The 23,342-nt window shown below is 43.4% G+C and overlaps 1 protein-coding gene across 2 annotated transcripts; it reads left to right on the top strand.

Annotated features, from left to right (window-relative positions):
- Positions 1-10,598: 10,598 nt before the first annotated feature.
- On the top strand, positions 10,599-21,980 carry nup50 (nucleoporin 50). Of its 2 annotated transcripts, none has more exons than XM_062518667.1 (8): positions 10,599-10,735; positions 11,969-12,051; positions 12,932-13,015; positions 13,156-13,387; positions 14,881-15,747; positions 17,142-17,229; positions 17,643-17,761; positions 20,467-21,980. In XM_062518667.1, exons 2-8 carry the CDS (start codon positions 11,983-11,985, stop codon positions 20,664-20,666), a joined length of 1,659 nt encoding a protein of 552 aa, XP_062374651.1. In that variant the 5' UTR covers positions 10,599-10,735; positions 11,969-11,982; the 3' UTR covers positions 20,667-21,980. The 2 variants fall into 2 exon arrangements, with proteins under 2 accessions (XP_062374651.1, XP_062374650.1); XM_062518666.1 differs by having other exon boundaries at positions 17,139-17,229.
- Positions 21,981-23,342: the final 1,362 nt, after the last annotated feature.

Below are 23,342 nucleotides of genomic sequence, written 5' to 3'. Positions count from 1 at the left end.
TGAAAGAACAGAAATCTCCCCTCGTCTGTCTTCCTCTCCCCCCTCTGTCACACAAGCATACGCTCAGTCATGCGCACTCCCGGAAACATATACAGGCGGCCGATCTACAATATTGCAAGGACAAGTAGGCCTATTAAAGAAAGTGCTCATAGGCAGCACAAGTAGTAAAATTCTGTTTCTTAGGCTCTCAAAACCACATACTTTGTAGTCACTGTATGAACAATATCATAGCCTATGTTTTAGACACTTAGGCTTTGTTAATATGCTATTTACATATTTTATTATTTTGTGTATCGAGACACAACTTAATAGTCAGTAGCCTATTGTTTCTCTAGTTCTAAATATCACATGTCTCACATTTGTCATTTCTAAAGTTCATAACAAGGCCTAAACTCATGGTTTGTGAGTAAAGTAGTTAATCTTACCAACACACACACACAAACTCATAGCCATATTTATTAATTTCAATATAAGTATTCAAATGCGAATGACAGAGAAAAAGGATGTGTTAAATGAGAGTTTAATGTAGTCTGAGACATATAGCCTACTATTTACAAGTATGCTCTTCACCTTGCCTTGTTCCATATAGGAAAACCTGGTTGGTTTGTAAAACTCATAAACAAGTAGGCCTATAGCCTAGATAAAACAACAATAGATGGACAGACTCACTGAAATAACTGTACATCTAAACTGCTATTGGATGAAATAAAGTAGCAGTTTGTCCAGTTAGTAAATATCACAGATGGAGCTCTCTGGCCAAATCATTGTGAACCATAAAACCAAAACAATGGTCATTCTGCCAGAGGATTAGTTTTTTTTTTTTTTTTTTGATGGCCCTCTGCTTTCTCCTTGTAGACTCCTCCCCCTTTCAGAACCTCTACAGGCCTCTCATTACTTTTGTGCTCTGTCTCCTCCACATGTAAATGAGCATCCATCCCCTCCAGCTATTAAGACGTAAATAAAAATCATCCGTTCCTCTTAACTTCATTAGATAAAGTGTTTTACATCTCAAACAACAGAACTAGTCTATTTGGGTCAATATGAGTTTTATCTAGTTTTTTATTAAAGTAAATGTGTGTGTGTGTGGCTTTCATTATAGCTACATTTGGTTATTTTCCGCCTTGTAAACTGTCACTTATAATCCTCAAAGAATGCCCTAATTTTCCACAATGTTTTTTTTTCATGGGGTAAAGATAGTTAGGCATATTACCAACGATTGTCTTTCTTTTTTTAGCATGTTAAAGAATGTACCGCCAAATTCAAATGAAACAATATAGACTTTATCTAACTAATGAAAATCGGGTCATGAGCCGGCTAACAGTGTGACGTCTTGCTCATAAATGCTCCTTCCCCCTTGCTGACACTCTCTACCCCGACTGTTCAAGGATGGCCTTCCCCTCCCCCTCCCCAGCATTCCTCCTCCCAAGCAGACCAGTCAAGTCGCAATTGGAGATCTTTTCGTGTTTGGCCGGCCGGCGCCCAATCAGGAGTTGCCGCCGATGCATATGCCTTCAGACCGACGCGAGTGAGGATGCGGAGGGGCGAATCAGCGTTACGCAGTGGGCTGGCCTCGGAACGGATGTGAGTTGAGAGTTGATGAGGATCTGAGATAGCATAGCAGAGTATTTTGCTTGAGCTGTGTTAAAAAAAAAAGTGGCGAAATAGCTAAATCCTATTCTTAGTTTCAGCACGCATATTCAAAAAGTGCCATTTCAGATCCCAATTCGTAAGGCATAACCCATGAAGAAATAGTAAACCATTTAGAAACAACTGTGGGTATATAATAAAAGCTGTGAATAAAGCCTGAGTGTTAGAATAGGCTACTACAGCATGAAAGGGCAGCCTGTCAACTGAGGAGGATGAGAGTTTGAAGAGAGCGAAACTTAAGCACCATGGACAGCAGCTTCGCTGCCTACATCCGTTTCATGCCTCACTCTTATGTTTACTTTGCAGACTCCCATTTAATTTCACATATATGCGCCCCTCAAAGCTTTTTATTTACCTTTTCATCCGACCTTTTGACTCACAATATTTGGCGTGTTAATGCACAGCTCAAATCCCGAGAGAATTCGCTGTCCTATTTTGGTGGGCGTTTTGTCTAGATTCTGTCTTCGCGGATCACCGTGTTTTGCTTTAGAAACGGACAGATCAGATACAAGTTGTCACACTCCTCGAAGTGCTGTATCTTAGAAGAGAAATCTTGCTCCCTTTTTGGCTGAGTTGAGAGAGTGAATATGAGTTTCTTTTCCACGTGAGTCGACCGACCCCTCCCCCACCCAGCTCAGGTCGAAAGCACTGGTGCTGCCGCCACCGCACTACATCAGCTGTTACTTTTCATTTCACGGCTCAGCGATGAAACTCTTGAACTCCTCTCTGAAAATGACCAGCGGTCGCTTTCAATTGCAAGATACCTTGAGTAGGTTACGACACTCTGACGTCAACGAGCCAGAACCCTTTTTTTCTGGGAGGATTTTGTTGTTCATTTTTCTCTTCCCCTTGTTTGCCAAGCGAGGATGGCTTGGGTATTTATAACATTCCCTTCAACTCCGGATCGAATTCCCCCCCGCGCATCCTTTGTCTGTAGGCCTATTTGAGTAGTGTTTGAATACAGAATACTTCAAGTTAAAATAGCTGACTGGTCCATCAGTTCACATCAAGATAATAAATTAGCTGGAAACAATTCAGCTGGAGGAATTTAATTAAACTTTGTATTTGAGTTTTAATCCCATTCTCATGGATTAATTTAATATGTTCATTTTGCTCATTTAGATAATGAAAGGGTATGGCAGTATGCTGAGCCTTGGCTAGGGTACTTGTTAGCATCAGTTTCGACCCCAAGTAGTTCAGGTCAACATTTTAATGATTCTTTTGAAATAAATGATCATAAATTATTTGATCATTAAGTGTTTAAAGCAGAGTTCAGCAAAGTACAAGGCATACTCTTGCATGGTGCATAAAGTATCTTTGAGAAAAATGAATGCAAGTCAAGTGCTTCATCATTGCCCTCACCCTGGTTGATAATATACTGTAGGTATAGATGCCTAGGGACACTGACTTTTGTTTCGTTTATATCACATGTTATATTCTATTAAAATTCCTCTTTGAACTTGCAATAGAGAGCTTTAATTATATGGTTACGTTAAATATATTCAGGGTATATATTCTGAGGTATCAGTAAATAGAAAGACAGAAACGCAGTTGCAAATCTGAAAAAGGCATGTCCATTTATGCCATTTTTGTATCAATTTGCTGCTTTCAAGACTCTTTAATTAACCACTAGGTAGTCTGGGTTGAGAGCAGCACATGCTTTCAAGCGCCCAGCGGAGTCTGTCTCATCTCAGTGCATATTCAATGACAGCGGCCCATTAAGTAAACAGCTCTCACACATCGCACTTGCTATCACAGTACTCTGTTCACACACTCCAAAGATGAGCACTCTTATGCAGAGTGGCTCTTAAAATCTCTCCCTCTGCTCTCCTGGAATGTCACATCTGGGCAGTTACATATGGAGTTAATTCGGGGACTTTAATATGTCGAGCTTGTGAAAAGATGATCACGTGCCAAAAGTTTTGCAGCTGTGTAGAATAATGTGCGCAAATGTGCAAAGAAATGTTGTACCTGAACAAATCATGTGTTCTTTTAAGTAAAAAAAACGTTATATTAATATTAGCATTATGTTGTGATGGCTGGGTGGTGGTAGTGTAGTTAAGGAGCTGGGCTAGCATGTAATAGCTTGGAAAGTAGTGGGTTCAATTCCCAACTCCCACCATTGTGCCTTTGAGAGGCAAAGGGTCATGTTCATATGTAACTTTCACCCTCCTGTTGTGTTTGGGTCAAATCTGACCGTTTCACAACTTAAACTATACATTTGCTGTACATACGTCTAGCATTCTTCTGGCTGCAATTTTTTGATGTTTGCAGGCGTTGCTACAACCGGTTACCACAGCCAATTCCGATTTCGAAACTAACATCATCCCCTCTCATGGCTTTTTGGCTAGCCACCATGGTAGCTGAGGGAAACACTACTCTGATTGCCAGCCTATATCTCAGTGAGATGAAAATGGACACTAGGCGGCCAGTGGCAGCCTCTAGTCAGAATGTAACATAAGATCAGTATCCCGGCTGCACTTGTGTCCACAAGTTTGAATAAGTAGATGGACCCTCTGTGTGGGGGCATGATGTGGAGAGTGCGGGTAAAGGCTGTGCGTGTCGATGGGCCTCTCTCATTCGTCTTTTTATCTATCCTCCCTTCCCTCCTCGGTCCTCGTTCCCACTGATCTAGATAAAGAATAATGGGGCGGCAACAATGGGATAGTCCTATAGTCCTATCCTGTGTTCTTTATACTGTAGATCAGTGGGAACGAGCCTGGAGGACAGAGTGTCGAGGATCGAGGATCGAGGTTGAGAAGGGACCTACAGTATATCTCTGGACCCTATCAGAGGCTTTCAGACCTGTTGCCTGTACTAGTGCAGACATCCCCAGTGGATCTCCATCATGTGCAGGGGCCACGGGAGAGGAGGGGAGTAGTAGGCAGCATGAAAAAGCCTCTGGATGGCTGATTAAGTGAGTAACACACTTTCCTGGAATAGAGCAGAGTCTGTCACTCATGCTCAGTTGCGGCGGCGGCGGCGAACGTGGTCTCCTCGGAGAGAGAGAGAGAGAGAGAGAGAGAGAGAGAGACGGGGAGAAAGAGAGAGAGAGAGAGCTGGGGACTGCAAGGGCCCAGGGCTGCGCTTAGCGTACGTCATAATCCGCCAAGTGCTCAGTCTTGCCTCGGGCACCGTCGTGAATAAGCACGCCAACCAGCCGAGTGGAAAACAGAAACAGAGAGAAAGAGAGAGGGAGTGAGAAAGAGAGAGAGAGAAGAGAGGGAGAGCGAGAAGGAGAGAGAGAGAGAAAGAGAAAGAGAGGAGAGGGAGAGCAAGAGCAAGAGCGGGGGATAAACCCGTTTTGACATGGATCATCCGGCCCGACCAAACTCCCTGGTCCTGACATCAGCTGCCCCCTCGCTCGTCACCAATCTGCACTCTGCTCTGTCATTGCTGTAACTTTTAATTCCTGGGTCAGAGGTCACGGCAAAACTCAGAGCTCAGGGGTGGGTGAGGATTAAATATGCACAATTATGCAAATGTGTTTATGCTTCGCTCTCTCCCCCGTAAGGCATCATGGGAATTTTTTTCCCTTTCTTTTCTTTTTTTTTTTCTTTTTTGACGCTTGAGGATTTGGGAAGATTGTCCGTATTGATAAGTAGCGCCGCAGAGATGTAACAGGAAGACAAGGCAGCAGGGTTCCAAATTTGGGGTGGTTTTATGTGCACAGTTTGTCAAGCGCTATTTACCGTCGTTGACTCCACGGAAATAAAAAGGGGTTAAGCGAAGCGCACAGCCCCCGTGAGCTAAATGGTTATGGAATCAAGATGAGGCCTGAGTAGTCATCTACCAAATCAGGCAGAAGCGGCTCCATTAATTCACAACGCTAAATCATTACGCTGTTCCTCTGGTTATTTATTTATTTTTTACTATTAGCATCACACACTAAATGCAACACATAAAAGCCATTTTGAATAATGAACACGACCTGTGTGTAGTCACAGCAGCACAGCAGTACGAGGCAGCACTATCCGCTTGCATGAGATGAAGACTGGGTCATCTGAACATGCAACATGACATATTAACAACACTGAACCCTGGCCGTGAGTGAAGCAGCATTTTGACATTTGCCATCAGCTTGTGACTGGAGAGAGAGAGAGAGAGGGCAGCATTGGCCATCTGACATGAAAGTGAAGCAAGCTCAAGTGTTGTGAGCTGATGAATGGACAGTTTGGTGTGTTATACTCTTGAAGGATGAGAAAGGTTTTCCATGTCCTTTGCTGAACAGTGGGCTCATATGTATCTCATCGTAACTATCTGAAAAGTGACCCATTCCTTCTCAATCAAACTGTAGATTATTGAGGATTTTAGTGAACACTTGGTGTTTGTTTTATTACTTTTAAAATGGAAAGTTTTTCCACCAATGGTATATGAAAGTTATTTTCCTGGTAAATGAAAGTAAACAGTCTTCATAAAAAAAAACAAAAAAAAAAAACAAAGTGTAAGATATCATACAGCGAGACACAACACACTGGCCGGAGATAATGATTTCACTGTTGACAAGCATTTTGTGTGAGTCCTCCTCACATCAATACACAATATAAGATCTTCGCATCATTACACAATATAATGTTTTCGTCCTAAATGAATGTTGATAAATCATCAGAAACATCATAGATAAACTGAATGTAACATCGAGTGGTATAATAAGCTATGCAACGTTTTTTCCTGACTGTGTTTATTTCATTTTGCAAAGTAAACACAGAGAATGTTTGCCAATGCTAACAACTAACATGTCCCTCTGAGACTGAGTGTCCTCCCTCTCACGCACAACCACACATTCACTCACTCACGCACTCACTCACTCACTTACTCACACAACCCCTTCCTCCAACGTTAACGCACTACTCATCCAGGGTTAGTCAGTGAAGGCAGTGATTCACTCCCCCAGTATTGAGATCGCCCTTAATAAGCTGCACTCTGTTCTTTCTCTGCCTCTGTTTGCGGCAGCTCCCCTGATAAGAGTGAGAGCAATTACTACTCAGTATAGCCAAGTGAACCATTGCCTTTTAATTTTGTTCACTCGCCTGTGTGCGTGTGTGCATGTGTGTGTGTGTGTGTGTGTGTGTGTGTGTGTGTGTGTGTGTGTGTGTGTGTGTGTGTGTGTGTGTGTGTAGAGGCCAGAGACATTCATGGAATTCGGGGCACCCAGCACATTTTGTTCTTGTAATTCTATTCTACCATAAAGTAAAGCTTTGGAAATGGCAGATGGCATGAAGTACTACTTTCCTTTGTTAAGTAGTTACAATATAATTATGCTGCAAGGGCATCAGTCATAAGCCTACATTTAAATAGTGTTCTTACATCTACTGTAGCAGCACCTTTCCCATGATGAGAGAGATGCACATCATATTAATCCATTTTATTCAGTTGGCATGACTGTTAATTGGTTGTTTTTACTTTCACCTCTCTGTAGACACATCCTTCAATTCCTTAAAGACGAGCTGATAGGAGTAAAATAGTCGTCCTGGAGATTTGTTTAAGGAAAAATGACTCACTTCTCTCCTTCCCCCCGGAGAAGGCTCAGAAGACTCAGAAGAGGAAAGTCATCCTGAAGGATACTCCTGCTGTTTGTCTTGGTGGAGGATGCTGATGGTGCTTGAATTTATATCCACTGGGTTTATTCATTTATTTATTTATTTTTGTTTGCCTTGTGTGGGGCTCCGTGTTGTTTTGTCTCCTGCACAAAGAAGTGAATTAAACCCTTATCATGAAGATAAACTCCCCGCGTTGAGCAGTTGCACGATTAACATTTTGCCTACTCAAGTGAAAGTGAACAAACAAACAGGCCGAGAACGTCGAGGGCTCGCCCACCGTTAGTCACTGCTGGCAGATGGGAGGAATGTTCATGACTGAAAATTTCTTTCAGACCTGCAGGCAAGTTTTAGGCCTACATCCCAGACCGTCGTTTGCATATTAACATCTCTCTCCTTTTGAGCCAACTCAACACATGCTCTGCACAGATCATGCTCACTGCTTCATATACATGTACATTATAGCACAGGCTAATTGCGAGGGGAAATAATTGCCATGTTTACGACGCCAATCCAAACAGTGTTTTTCGGAGAGTGGATTTGTCCCATTGCCCAGCTGTCCCCTTGCCCCAGAGTGGTTTGCCTATCTGAAGTGTTGCCCCGTGAGTTGGAGGTCTTCACCACAGTGATGGCTCAAGGCAGTCTGGCAGTTGGCAGGCAGAGCGCAGTTAAACACAGAGAGAAGACAGAGCCAGACAACGTGGAAAAGAGAGAAAATAAGGCACAGTAGATTTGTGAGCAGCAGAGTTCAGAAGGAAAAGGTGTAGAAACACTTAGTGCCCATAAACCTAATGCTTCGTCGTAGGCTTATAGGCTATAGCTTACGACACGGACAGAAATTTAAGATGCCTCCAAGAAATTTCTGATTGGACATCTGCTGAGTGATTATCATTTCAAAACCCTTTATTAACTTATGTGCAGACAAACCGTCGAGTTGAAGGCGGGAAGGACAGACTGTAAACATTATTTTTTTTTTTATGGCAGTATGTTTTATTTATGCCATTATGGTGATCTTTCCCTCATTTAGACACTGCTCATTTGGACAATTTGAGCTATAGAGTTGAAACTGAAAGCCAGCCTATTTCAGATTGTAAATGGTTATGTTTAGACAAGTAAATAGTTTAGCATCTGCTAAATTACTTAATGTCATCACATAAAAATGCATTCAAATGCAGTGGGTCCCTTCTGTCTCTGTAATTTGATGCGCAACTTTTTGTTTGTTGGCAATGACATCTATGCAAATAACAGGCCAAAATCAGACAGAAAACAGGCAGTAGGCTACAGGTATTTAAAAGATTAAAAAGCAGTAACTAGGGCATCTAAATAAATCCAATAACCCTCTCCTCTCACAAATGTATTCTCAGCGAGTATACAGTGCATGAGTACTTTTAAAACTAACACTTCAAAATGAATAGAACCATCAAGATCGTATATGTGCAATATAGCAGGTGTCCTAGATGCAAACAAATTCCAAGCATGATTGATTATGATCATGGTGAATAGAGATCAATATTTCCGTTCTTAAACCCAGACCAATACCTTTCACAGCCACTAGAAGGCAATAACCTTATTAGGGCGTTCAAAACAAGGAGAACCACTGAACAAGTGGTCAAGAGTGAAGTGGTGACCTGTATGATGTGTCTGTTGATGTGAAAATACATCGACACATCTAGTAATGAAATAATTAACAGTCTATTAAAAACAATTATTACGCATGAGAATCAGACTTCTTTTCATTGCTTTCAATCTGTGTATTTCAATAATATTTCATATTAATTTTATATTTTCAAAACATAGTTAACCAAAATATCTTAGAAGAGATGAGAGCAGTTGGTTAAAAGAAAGTAACCAATTACATTTCCTCTTTAGATTCTTACATTCGCTTTGGTAATTACCAGACATGACAGTTAACTAATTGTGCATAATTACAGTATTATGGGTGTACAGGGTCTGATTGACATTTCAATATGTCATGTGAGCAGATAAGCAATTAAAAGTGCATACAGAAAAATTACAAGCCAAAGCCCCTGAATTAATTAGCAAATTAGCATGGGATGTTACTAAGATGTTACTAGCATAAAGAGATGAGACAGGGTTCACCTTAAATATGCAGACTGAAAACAGAAGTGCAATTGTGCCGTTTTTCTTTTAAAAAAAAAAAAAAAAAAAATGTTCCCAGCTGGTATGAATAAAGCATTAGTGGTAATAGACATATGGGGCTGCCCTAGAATGTGTAGGCTATACCGCAGTGGAATATGAGCAGCCTCATTCACAATCATCACTGATGTTAAACATCCCCTCACAGATAGTAATCAATAATACCAGTGTCCCTATGGGGCAGGGAGAAAAGGAGAGAGGCCAGGAGAGAAGGAACAAAATCTGCTTTTAAAGTGCAACCCAAAAGTTTCTGGCAAAAACAAAAACATCTAAAAATCAATAAATTTGGTTGGTCTTGCCAGGGTGACAGGATGAACAAACTGCTCTGATTCTTTCTATTGAGAGGCTCCCTAGTTGAACGATGCATGGGCCCCCACCATTTCATTAAGCCTGTAGCCTAATCTCCAACCATGAGATGGGGGGGCCCCATAGCTCTGTTTCACTTTGTTGGGCTGGGTTGGCCCCACCTCCTCCCAGAGTGATGTCAAAGGCTCCTGTGGCCCCACAGATGTCCCTGCTGATATGACACAGTGGTGTGGGGAATGGAAAATATCACACATGGACAGTGGGGGGAAAATATGAGCCAAACAATACGAAAATCTATAAGCCTAATTTTGGATGCTGAATCGGGCAAAACACATTAGCCTAAATTCAGTGGGGCTATTTGTGAAGGTTAGCTAGTAATACAAGAATCCCCTCCTCCAAAAAAAAAAACTTTTTTGATGACTCCCCTCAAGATGACCTATCGTCTGTTAAGACTTTCTCAGTTTGTTGGTCAGACTCCACTCCTAGTTCACACTCACAGTGCCAACTGCCAAGCCTCCCAAGTCTCTCACTGCCAGCTGGTCAGGGGTCTCCTGCTGCCGATACGGCTCCCAGCTCACTTCCTACTTTCTCCTGCACCTGTTCCTATCTTGGCAAGACTGTGTAGTATTCCGAGAGCTTGGACCATTGCCATCTGGTCCCTACACCCCCCTCCCTCAACACAGTCTCACAGCCTAGCCCGCTGAAGCTACTGCGACTTCGTAGAGCAACTCTGCTGTCTTCAGTGTGAGGATGGGTGAAATTTATTTTGGCTGCGTGATGCATGTCCCAAAGTCTAAACTTATAGGCTTGTCTATTACACAATTCAGCCTCTGCTGCATTGGAGGCGGTCAATCTTGAGCACTTTCTGTTTTGTGTCGAGAAACTACAATTCCCATAAGGAAATTGAATTGCCTCCGATATTATACGCATGCGTGTTGTAGTATCAGGACGCGCGAATATTCCGTTTTGTAAAATGGCGGCGTGAAAAGGGCCCGGCATTTAATTTTGATAAAGACAGATTGCTATTGCGAAAGGTTTTAATATAACGGATTATTGGGGCTTTTAGTGACTATTTCAAGAAAGTAAAGGTATGTCGTGTCTTTTTACAGCACTTTTGCATTGATATTAGCCTGAATCTTTACTCTGACTAGGCTCTATCGTTAAGCTAACCTTGGCATTGCTAGCCAGTTAGCTAACTTGCTGTAGGCTTCTTCATACAGCGCATTGCGTTAGCATTCTAGCTAAATATGAACCGAGTCAGATGTTCCCAGCTAGTATGTGTTACACATGGTTACTATTTTAGCCTAAATATTTTACCCTCGTGGTTCATAGTGAAATGTCGAGGATGTCTCTCAATTGGCAAGCAGACTTCTAGGTTCAAGATCACAGGACAACTTTAACCACAGACGTTACGCCAGGCTTGGCTATCAAACTACCTTTAGCATAAGTTTGTGTGCTGGTAGTAGTGCATGATCATGTTTAACCCAAATACAGCTAGCTAGTTAGCTAAATGTGAACTGTTTGTTAACTATAAACGATATCGTAAGTGTTTTTTTATCTGACATGCTATACACTCTAGACTAGATTAGCTAAAGTGTGTCTTTATTTTGCCAGCCAGCTGTTGCTCAACAACTTGTGTTTAGTGAGGAAGTTAAAGTTAATATCACTTCGCTAGTTGGCCTCGTCTAAAGAAGCTTTAATTTGCCATCGTATGTTAATATTTGGTATTAGCCGTTTAGCTAGATATTTGTAGAGAGTTGTAACATTAACGTTGGAACTGTTGGGCAATTTATCGTACAATAATGACGTTTTTATAACTTTAATTCACCCTTGTACCCATCCATGCATGACTAGTATACGGTTCACATAGTACTAACAACCACATTCAATAAAGGTGTGATTATGTCAACATTTAATTCGTTTAGGTCATGGCCGGTAGTCTCCAACGTTTGGAAATGAGAGATTTTCAATTTCGAGTTAGTAGTTAGTGGCTAGCTCTATGTCGGGTGTGTAAGACTGGTGCACTGTACCATTTCTGAAGGGGAGATAGTTCTTACTGATATTCTCTAAATGATCATAACGTCGGTGTGGTTGCAAAAATCAGACCAGATGTAGAAGTTTGGCCTCTGTTAACTCAGGCATATATGCTGCGTTCACTTTCTGCTTTTACTTGCTGTACAGAAAATGCAAAGCACTACTGCAATAAATGAAGGAAAAGCTCTGTCTCCATAGGAACGTAGCTTCGCTGTTCTCCTTTGGTTTGACATTGACAACCATCAAAGGCAAATGCTTGGGTTCTGATTAATGTCCTTTTGCAACAGGTATAAGTACTGACATGGCGAAGAGGATTGCAGACAAGGAGCTGACAGACCGAAACTGGGATCAGGAGGATGAAACTGAGGAGGTAAAGACTTCGAAGGCCTCCATAAGCCTTTGACTAACTCTAGCGGGCAAACTAAAAAAAGGCCAACACCATGCACACATCTGATCTGACCCAGATAAAACCATCCTAGCTGATGTCCTTTAGCAGTATAATACACCATGCAAAAGCATTTATTACATTCTTGAGGGGTAGTCCATCCAGGACCACATAATTGCCTCGCCTGGGCAGCTGGTGCAAACAGCAGGCGTGTTAAAATGTCCTTCACATAACCATTTACCCTTCTAATGAATTTTATGATTGCAAAACTAGTTGCATTTCCAAAAAGCCTTAAAACTGGTAAATTATTGCACTTCATACTATTTATAAACCCAAAGACTGCATTGCAACGATCATACTGTTAAGCCTTTGAAGATATTCTCCAAGATTAGATTCTCTGAAGCCCTCACTAGCCGGGAGGAAGAAATGTCGAAAGCTATGCCCTTTATACTTGGCAGCTATAGTGTGTGATGGTTCTGCCCAGGCATTGTTCACATTTGTCATTATGAATGCTTGTGTTTTGTTATTGCATTGTGCACACTTCACCAGCTAAAGAAATGCTGCCTCTTCATCAGACCACATGAAATATGCCACCTTGTGAATGTGTCCAGTGTCATGTGACTCAGAAAATCAATACAGTTGCAATGTATGGCATTAACTAATATGCATCATCCGGTTAAATATGAACTAATTTGGAACAGAAACTATTTATTTGTATTGAGACCATGTTGCATGCTGATACGGCACTATTAATAATATATTGATTGATTGGTTGATTTTAGCAGTTTGTGTGATGAAAAATGAGAATGCAAAGATTGTGCAAAGTCAAAGAAAAACATGTTTTGTTTTTCTTTTTATCCAACAGGCAGGGACATTTTCCGTGGCCAGTATGGATGTGATGAAAAGCAGACCCATCAAGAAGGCCAAACGTCGCAATTTGGGTGGAGAGGTACCAAACAAAACACATTTTATTTAAGAAAAGAATGAGACTGAAAAAAACCCCTAAAAAACAAAATCAGGTCACACTGTACCATTGGTTCCCCTGGTAGCACGCGTGTGAATAATGCATGGTGTTTCTCTGTGCTGCAGAGTGAGGGAAGCAGTTCGTTTAAGGGATTCCAGGGCTTTGCCCTCTCTACATCTGGCCCGGCAGCAGCGGCCCCGGCAGCCCCCTCCTTCTCCAGCTTTGGTAATGGCGGCAGCTTCAAGCCCCTGGCTGGCCTGACCAACGGCAGCGGCAACGCTACCAGCAGCGGAGGCTCAGCCCCGGCCTTCGGCAGCTTCTCCCCCCCTGGTGCCACCAAGCCCTCTACCACCCTTGGTAAGCGCCGCATCTTTACCCCTGGCACAACACTCGGATGCTGCTTTGGCCTTGGCCCCCCTTTTCAAAGTGCATGAAATATTATGCTACTCTTAGCCTGACATGAAGATTTCAGATAATATAGGCTATGGGTGCCTCTCATTTAGTCTTTTATAATCCTCCCTTCCTTCCTCGGTCCTCGTCCTCACTGATCTACATAAACAATGGGATGGTCTATCCAGTGTTCTTTATAGATCAGTGGGAACGAGCCTAGAGGATTAAGGGTCGATGAGAGAAGTTGAGAGGCACCCTATGTGTTTTAATTAACTAGAGGTTAATATGGTACTGTGGAGACTGATGAGCAATATCGTCATGAACAGTGTCTGTCAACATGGATGCAAAGCACAAAACTACATGCTGAATAGTCTAGGAGCCTGGTGGGAACATCTGGCGTGTGTCTGACAGGTGGTTATCTCTCCTTCACACTGCTTAACAATGTATCGTCAGATTTAATTAGAAGATACAGGAGGATGAAGAGAAACGGCGTTCATTAAATAAAATGCAGAATAAGGTCCCTCGAGATGAGAGGAAAATGTTCAGTAGTGATCTGGTTCATTTGATTTTCAGGTCGCACAGATGTCCCCTTTGGGTCAAAATGTTGACATGTTCTATTTTGACACTATTGGAGCTTTCATATTTTGTAAACCGGAAGAGTTTCTGGCTATGCTGTGCTTGTGACAGAACAAGTAAATTAAGTACAGTACAGTACATTTTCTCCCAAAAGATTAGACCAGGTATGCCGTTTTTGATTAAACGTAATCCCGATTTGCTGAAGGTAACTGGTGCTATTGGATGCACATGGCTGTCTTTCAATCCTTTATAAACTTTCACTGTTAAAGGCTGGTGGTTAGCACATCTGTTTTTATCAAGACCATGCTGTACTTTTTTTTTTTTAAAAGAGCATCCTTAAAGCGAAGTGTGAGCTGGACCTAGTCAGTGTTATTCTGAAATGGCCTCAGAAATGCTCTATTGTTGGAGCCTGCCTCTTGGCATTCATGGCTAATGGAGCTGAATCAGTGGCGTGGCGTGTGTGTTTGTGAGAGTGCTGCAGCGAGTGTTATTTCTATGTACGGGATGGGAGGGGGGAGCAGAGCTGCAGTGCTCTGTAGTCACAGATTTCAGATGAATAGTGGGGGGTGGGGATTGGAGGTGTGTGTGTGTGTGTGGGGAGGGGGCACGTCTGCAGAGCTGCATAGCACTGCGTTGGGCCACCCCCTCCCCACAGTTCTCTCTTGGTGTGTCAGAGGCGAGCGAGCAGTTCGTCTTGAAGAATATCAAGGCTGTCAGATTCATTCTCCCTTCTCTCTCTCTCTCTCTCTTTCTCTCTCTCCCTCTCTCTCTCTCCCCCCTCCTCCTCTCTTACTCGCTCTGTTTCTCTCCCCTCCTCCGTCGCTGCCCCCTTCCTCCTCCTCCTCCTCCTCCACTTCTGCCTCCTCTCCTTCGGGGCTCCCCAGGCTCATTGACATTCAACGGCCCCTCCTCCGCGGCCCCCCCATTGGCTGTGGGCGGTGAGCGACAGTGGAACGGCTCCGCCTCCGGGCCGACAGGAGCAGCAGTGAGCGTGGGCAGCAGCAGCAGCAGCAGCAGCGGTGGTGGTGGTGGCGGTAGCAGCAGCAGCAGCGCAGAGTACAGGCGGCAGCTCACCGCGCTCAACTGCTCCGTGCGCGACTGGATCACCAAGCACGTCAACGACAACCCGCTGTGCGATCTCAACCCCATCTTCCGCGACTATGAGCGGCACCTGGGCAGCATCGAGAAGAAGTACGGCGGCGTGGCAGGAGGAGGAGGAGGAGGAGGAGTGGGAGTGGGGGGGTTTGGCGCCACGGCAACCGGGCCCCCGGCGTCCGATGCCAAGAGCGAGGCTGCGCCGGCGGAGGGGGTGAAGACCGGGGGACTGCAGCTGACCAGTAGCGGTAGCTCCGCGGCCGTCTCCACCTCCAGCAGCAGTGGCACTGCACCCGTGTCTCTGTTCAGCTTCGGCAAGGACGCCTCCAGCAGCTCCACCACCACCACCTCCTCCTCCACCACCACCACCTCCTCCTCCTCCTTGCCCTCTGGGGTCACCTTTAACTTCGGCCAGAAGGTGGACACCTCCGTCCTGTCCTCGTTCCCCCCCGGCGGAGGAGCGCCCAGCTTCTCCTTCTCCACCTCTTCCTCTTCATTGTCCTCCTCCTCCTCCTCCTCCGCCGCCCCCTCCCTCTTCGGCGGTCTGAGCTCGGGCGGCAGCACGGCAGGAGCGGCAGCTGCCCCCTCGGCGCCCTTCTCCTTCAGCCTGGCCAAGACCGAGGCGCCCGCCGCCGCCACCGCGGCCCCCAGCACAGGTAAGCGCCCCCTCACCCCAGCACCTCACACCCTACCTCGTGCCACCGCACCGCACAGCACTGCACATCACCTCACCCACCACAGGGAGCACAGGTGCTGGGAGCATGCTCCAGAGGCGGCAGTCCTGTCTCCCATCACCTGGGCAGAGGGCTGCTGCTGGACAAGGCAGAAGCAGCAGAGAGAGGGGGGCTGACTCTTATTTATACAGGGCTGGTGTGCCAGTGTGTAGTGGCTGGACTCCTCTTGAGTTAGGAAGTGAGAGGTTCGTCTTATTTTGTTGTGTTGGAGATGTGCTGGATGCATGTAATGGTAGTTTTATTTAACTGGGATTTTCGCAGTGTCTTGGGTTTTGTATTAATATGTAGCCTAGTTTGGTATTAAAACAGAAAAAAAATAAACGACTTCTGATAAATGGTAGATGAATCTCCAGAATGTGTTGTGATTCTAGTTTTGTTTTATATGTTGCACAATATTTAGCTCTGACTGTGACAAGAAATGCAATATTGATGGTTGTTATGGTTTTGGATACAGTGCACCTTCAGATGTATATGACCTGACCACTGCATCGTTTCACATATTTACATCTGCAGCCAGTGATGGAGCAAAGATCATAATGCACAAGATTATCACTAGGGATTTTTTTTTGGACAGCAGACTTTTCTCTCTTGGCTGGAGCAGGAGTTATCTAAGAAAATATGATATATGATATGTAGTAGAATCTTGCAGTATAAAATGGCTTTGTTCAGGTTCTCAAATATCACTGTAATGCACGTATTATAGCCTATAATCATGCAGAAATAATTCCACCCACCATTTAATGTGACCCACAATTTAATGTTATATGACACATTTACAGTACAGGTGTTCTGACTATCAGAAGCCTAATATAATGATGGAATTGACACTAAGTGTGTGTAAGTATGGCATGGTATGCTTGTTATGGGTTTGCTGTGCTGGATTAATAGGAGATGGAGCCCACGGCAGTCATTATTAACAATCACAGCAACCTGGACACTGTTCACTGTCAGGAGCGCTGCTGGAGGTTGCGCAATACTGACGGCTTGACTGCATTTCTCTGTGTCTCTCTCTATCTTTCTATCTCTCTCTCTCTCTCTCTCTCTCTCTCTCTCTCTCTCTCTCTCTCTCTCTGTCTCTCTCTTGTCATCCTCTGTCTATCTCTCTCTCTCTCTGTCTCTCTCTCTCTCTCTCTCTGTCTCTCTCTTGTCATCCTCTGTCTGTCTCTACCTCTGCCTTGCTCTTTATCTCTCTCTCTATCTATCTATCTATCTATCTATATCCCTCTCTCTCTTTCTCTCTCTCTTTCCCTCTTTCTGCATTTTCTCTCTCCCTCCTCATCCTCTGTCCCTCTCCTCCTGTCTGTCTCTCCGAGCAGATGTTAACGGCGCAGACGAGGAGTCCGAGGAGCCGCCCGTTCCAGTGGTCAAAGAGATCAAAGAGAAAGACGCCTTCTACTCTAAAAAGTCAGTATCCTATTAGCGGTTTGTCCACACCTACCCATTCACTTGTGCATTTGTATCATACCTGCCTAATGTAGTCCATGTCATTGGTGTTGCCTTTTGCTAAATTACCCTCAGTTGACCGTCTAAAGCCTACCTTACACTGACAAGATTTGGGAAAGATTCTTGAAAGATTGTAGTCTTTGAACTAATGCCCATCATTCAAGCTTTACTCAAAAGACTACAATGTTTCAAGAATCTTTCCCAAATCTTGTCAGTGTAAGGTAGGCTTTAGGTAAATCTATTTAATTAACGTTGACGGGACAATACATTTGGTAGACACACCTGAGCAGATTATTCCACAAGGTCCTGTTTGTCTGTAGCTGTTGTGCTGTAATGGTGTCTAACGTGGGCTCTGTGGGTCCCCTCTCCCTCAGGTGTAAGCTGTTCTATAAGAAGGAGAGCGAGTTCAAGGAGAAGGGGGTGGGCACTCTGCATCTCAAGACGGTGGCCGAGGACAAGCTGCAGCTGCTGGTCCGTGCCGACACCAACTTGGGTAAGGATAGAGTCACCAGGCCGACACACACACACACACACACACACACACCACACACATACACTAGCAATGCATCTCATTCGAGGGGAGTGACTGCTTACACACACACACACACACACACACACACACACACACACACACACACACACACTAGCAATGCATCTCATTCGAGGTGAGTGACTGCTTAGACACACACACACACACACACACACACACACACACTCTCACTCTCACACAGAGTCATATATCTATCACATTTCCAGTTAGTGGGATCAACTCAAGGTTTACTGGAATGGTATGGTTCAGATGTCATGGTTGCACAAGACTCTAATGACAAGTGAAAGTTGGGCCAGGATCTAATTATTTTTTGTTCATTTGGCAAATTTAGATGGTGGTATATCTTTTAACACGTTGATAGCACCCAGTCAATTATTAATGCCTAGATTCATGAATCATATTACAGTGAATTTTGCCAACGGAAAGCCAGTAGACAGCTGAACTATTGAACTGCATATTTTAGGTCAGGGCTTTAGACACAGTGGTTCATTAATTCACGGTGGATCATTTTTGCATTGGACACTCCAAAAATGCTCAGATAATTTGAAGAAATACCTTTGAAAATAGTATTAAAATAGAGGCTCAGCCTAATACCAAGTGTTCATTGTGCTCCTATTGACCGTAGTGTAAGACAATCGCCCATGGTCAGTTCAGACGCTTGTGGTTTCTTGGTGTTTTGAGCCCCCAACGTTGTCTTCAAGGCAGCGCTGCCTGGACGACGACGTTGGGGGCTCAAAACACCATCGAGTACATTTGTGTTGTAATGTCTTCAGCACCAGGGACAGCAACTACATTGTTTAAAGACCCTTTGCATCTGGTTGAAACTTTCAAAGTCAATGCAATTTCAATACTTTGAAATCAAAATGTATCTGACTTTTTGTAGGCTTAATGCTCTACAAAATGTCGACTGTTGTCCCCAAATTACCATCAGCTCAACGTTGTTTTCTGTGCCATTGGAAATGCCTTAGGAAACGGACATGTTTTGTGCCGTTGAAAGGTTCAATAACTCGGGCGGATGGAAAGATGTACACATATTACATATTAGTTGAATTAAATGATCTGGTTCAGTTTTACAAATTGTACCAACCAGACTGGTACCTGGGGGACAAAAAAATGGCTTGCTCACAAAAAGCAGTGGTAGTAAGAAGCTCATAAATGATGCATGTGTGTGTAATCTGATTAACTGACCCACAGGCCCCATGTGGTCATTTGGTTTCACTTTCATTAGGGCTCTCACAGCCATGCTGCTCAATAGGCCCACCATGTAGACGGCTTCAGCAGCTCGTCCTATTCCAGTTGTAGTGATAGGAAGTGTGTGTGTTTGTGTGTGTGTGTGTGTGTGTGTGTGTGTGTGTGTGTGTGTGTTGGATGTACTTTGTGGAGATAAGCGAACAGGCTTTTGTGGTGCTGCGGCATAGGTGATCTCATTGTTATCGATGTTGCCTGTGATGTGTTTGTGTCTGAGTGCATTTTACAGCATGTTTTCAGTTTTTTTTTGTTTTGTTTTGTTTGCTTTTTTTTGCTGTGACTCAGATTTTCAGCAGGGCCAAAATCAGTCTCAGCAGGTTCTTAGCAAGCTATCTTGTAATTTCAATCTCTGCCAGGGTCTTTCTACGGTGACGTAAAACAAACTGATGAGTGTGTTAACCTTGGCTCTTGCCAAAATGCCTTTCAGGCCCCCATAAAAGTGGAAGTAGGCTTCGGAGCTCTAATGCTATTAAACTTGGTGCCGTTGCCAGAAGCAGACACTGTTTCAGAATTGAAAGCTTTCAAGTTTGTGGTTAAGATTGATTTTTTTTTTCCCTTCTGTACTCTCCCAATATTTCTTCTTCCCCCCCCCCCCCCCCGAAAATAACCTGGCATATGCATAAAAGCAGGAAAAAGTCTTTCATCTTTGTTTACTGCCTGAGTGGAACGCGTTTGAAACTAGGTCATAATTACGGCCTCTGAAGGGAATTGTTCTGACAGCTTTGCCATTCCGGAAAAACGCTGGCATTCGCATCTCTTTCAAGAGGAATGAGAAGCTGCACTTTATTTGTCAGGGATGGGGGGGGTGGGGGGCTGGAGGATGTTCGTAGGGAGGAGTCACCTTGAGGAAGAGCAATGAATCACAGCACGGATGTGCAGTGACTCCCCCTGGTGGCAAACGTTTGTATCACAGGGGTCTTGGCTCTTTAAAAATTAACCCTTTGTGAAGAGATGGATTTCTGTGAGTTTCTCTTGTTTTCTTGTCTCTTCAAAGACTAGTGTTCTACAGATAGTTAGACTCATTTGTCTCTTCCTAGAGCAGTAGTCTGTGGATTCTCCATTTGAATCTATTGATTTTGTTCATATTATGACCATATGAAGAGTTTGGTACCAAAACACTATCTCCATTTTTGAAAGTCATGCTATTTAATTGTGTATTTCTGGTAATATCAATAAAATTGCAGTTGTGGTGTTTTGATTGAGTAAAAATAAATCAAGTAAAAATAACCCAATTACAGCTCCACTGTAATTACCTGAAAAAAACAAATAACAAAAAAGTATGTTTTATGAAAATATAGGGGTTTGGAGCCAAAGTCTTCATATATCGTTCATATACACTGTTCATAATTGATTATTTATGACTAATTGGCTAACTTAATCGTTATGTCTTTGTGCTTTAGGAAACATTCTACTGAACATCATGGTGTCGTCTAACATGCCCTGCTCGCGCACGGGCAAGAACAACGTGATGGTGGTGTGCGTGCCCAACCCGGCGGTGGACGACAAGAACCCCAGCACGCCCGTGCCCATGCTGATCCGCGTCAAGACGGCGGACGACGCCGACGAGCTGCACAAGCTCATGCTGGAGAAGCGGGCCTGAAGAGCGCCCGCCATCTCAGACTCTACCCCGCCCACCCACCCACCTACTGAACCCCCACCCACTCAGATCTTATACCCGCAATTCACAAAAAACAAACCCATACGTTGCCCCCCTCCTCCTCCTCCTCCTCCTCCTCCTCCATCCTCCAGACACACTCAGCCCTTGGTATTCTCTGTCTTACCCCCAAATGTGGCTCCCCATCATCATCCGCTGTGTCAACAAAAGTTAGCTCTGTGTTCAAAAGAAAGAGGAAAGGACTCTTTTTTTTCCTTTTTTTTTTTTTTTAAGTTGTTGTTTTAAGGTAGTGTTCATACAGGATGGCTTAAAGAGGCAGGCTCCTGAGTGGTTGATTAAGATCCAGGAAGGCCTGTTGTCAAGAACATTCCTTTGGGTTTTTAGTCCTTTTATTTTCTTTATTTCCCCCCCGCTGCTATCAGTTAATTTAAGAGATTAGACGAAAGTGAATCACAACGTTTTTTTTTTGTTTTGTTTTTAAACGGACAATTTTTATGGTGACGTTTGTTTGAGTTTTGTTTTTTGTTTTTTTTCGCCAGGTTGCAAATGCGTCAGGTAGGGCAAAGTTGAAATTGTTATTGGAGTGTGAATGGAGGTTTGTTTGGCTTGAATGTGTTTTTTCTATTTGCCAGGCTTGCACTTTTTAGGAAAAGGAAAAAAAAAACAACAACAAAATGGTGGCTGTGAAGGCAGCGTCTGCAATCTCCTCTGTTAAGTGTCGAGAGACGGGAAAGTGGATGATGTGTATATGAAACAGTTTTGTGACGACTGAATGGAAGTGGTAGTTCACTTTTTCTTTTTTTCCCTCTGTAGATTATTTGGCATAATCAGAATGTTGAATGATCTAACAATCACTTTTGATGTAATGGTTTTTTTGGTCCTGCGTAAACTCGTGTGTGTGTGTGTGTGTGTGTGTGTGTGTGTTGTGGATGGATGCATGCGTGTGGATGTGCGTTTTGGCACTTGCTGTAATTGACTATTTATTCTTCAATGAGGGTGTAAATGGACGCTGTATCCCCCCCCCACCCCATCCCCACCCTCCTTGGAATGGCATGATGCCCGAAAGTGCACCTCTTCCTCCAGTTACGCTGTGGATGTTTGCCACCAAGCGATAGTTTCCCTGTTGCTCCATTCAGTGTCTCACCACGGATCTCATGGAGGTTGTTTTGTTCTGTTTTTCTTTTCTTTTTCTTTTTTCTTTTATTTTTTTCCAAGTGACCTTTGTAAGGCCTTTAACAGTGACAGCGCCTGGTAACATCTGTAGATTGATCAATTGGAGAATAAACTACACCGAACAAAGCTGCTTTTTACTAGTCTACTACAACTGTCCAACTGTGCTAACCTACCCTACTAGTGTCCGACTGGTGTCTACCTTGACTGATAAGCACCAGAGGTTATGTGAAAATTCAGTAGCAAGGCAATTGAAGGAATGGCTTTAAATGTCCATCACCAAGTATTTTGAATCACAGATTAGGTATTTGTTTGTATCCTCTGCTTTGGGGGTCTAAATGCACCGTTCTCTTTGGTTAAGTTATTGACTTTACAGGAATAAGTATAGGACCTCCACAGTATCTCCTTATTGCTACATATTTTTCTTTTAAGCTCCTATTTAGATTAATGGCTCAAACTAGAACTCCTGACTACTGTGCATCATGCATCATTGAGGGATTACATTTTCAGGTTGGATGTCTTCGGTCCTCAAACTTGTGTGTCTTCGGTCAATCAGCGCTTCCAGAAGTGTGTGTGTGGGCATGTTTGCAGAACCATGCACTCTTACAAAAAAAGGTTCTACAAGGAACTTTAAAATAATCCATTCTTTGATAAAAAATAAGACACTTATTATAGTTCCAAATGGAACATTTTAAAAAACATTCTGAGTAACCATACTGGTTGCCATTTTTCTGCATTGGAATGGTTCTATCTGGAACCATTTGAAGTTTGTTCCCAGAATGCCCCAGCCCCAGTCAACACATTCTTAAAGAGATCACATATCAACCCTTATTGATATTTAGTCTTAAAATAAAATGCATAACTAAGTGACCGCCATACTGAAGGCTATACTGTTGTCATGTCTGTTGTAATTATGTGTTGGTGCCACAAACCATCAGGTAATGACCATCCACAACACCTTAATCCTGTGCATAAGGCTTAATGTAGAGATTGTGCTGGAGGCAGCAACAGATGAGCTCAAATTTAGTTGTGCAGTGTTGAATACTTTCGTATATATTGTGAATATAAACTTCCTTTTACATCTATTAGTCCAGTTCCTGCAGTTGTTTTTATAGCCATAAGAATGTTCATTTTATAAGGAGGACATCAGCTCCATCCCAAGAGGAGGTATACGGACACATTGTCGTCTTTTTATAAATCCGCCCTTCCTTCCTCGGCCCTCGTCCTCACTGATCTATGTAAAGAATGATGGGGTGGCAACAATGGGACAGTCTATCTCACTGTTAGTTATAGATCAGTAGGAACAAGCCTGCAGGATCCACAGTAGGAGAGATGTGGAGAGGCACTCAAAATGCAAGTAAGCAATCCGTGCTCAACTTTGTGACTAGTTTTCATTGAACCCAGAAGGGATGTCTGCTTATCCCTCAAGCTATCCTTTGTACATTTCAAGAAAATAATTTTGCTCGTTAGTTGTTCTACCTTATACACATA

This window comes from Sardina pilchardus, chromosome 17 (genome assembly GCF_963854185.1).
Source record: "Sardina pilchardus chromosome 17, fSarPil1.1, whole genome shotgun sequence".
NCBI classification, from domain to species: Eukaryota; Metazoa; Chordata; class Actinopteri; order Clupeiformes; family Clupeidae; genus Sardina; species Sardina pilchardus.
The sequence above is the reverse complement of the archived record's forward strand: the minus strand, read 5'-3'. Positions and strand labels throughout refer to the sequence as shown.

What these genes read in the sequence shown, in the direction of transcription:
- nup50 (XM_062518666.1), top strand. Translation starts at nt 11,983, where the DNA reads ATGGCGAAGAGGATTGCAGACAAGGAGCTGACAGACCGAAACTGGGAT. An exon ending in CAAGCCCTCTACCACCCTTG is followed by an intron (nt 13,388 to 14,880) that starts GTAAGCGCCGCA and finishes GGGGCTCCCCAG; the next exon opens with GCTCATTGACATTCAACGGC. An exon ending in CCGTGCCGACACCAACTTGG is followed by an intron (nt 17,762 to 20,466) that starts GTAAGGATAGAG and finishes TTTGTGCTTTAG; the next exon opens with GAAACATTCTACTGAACATC.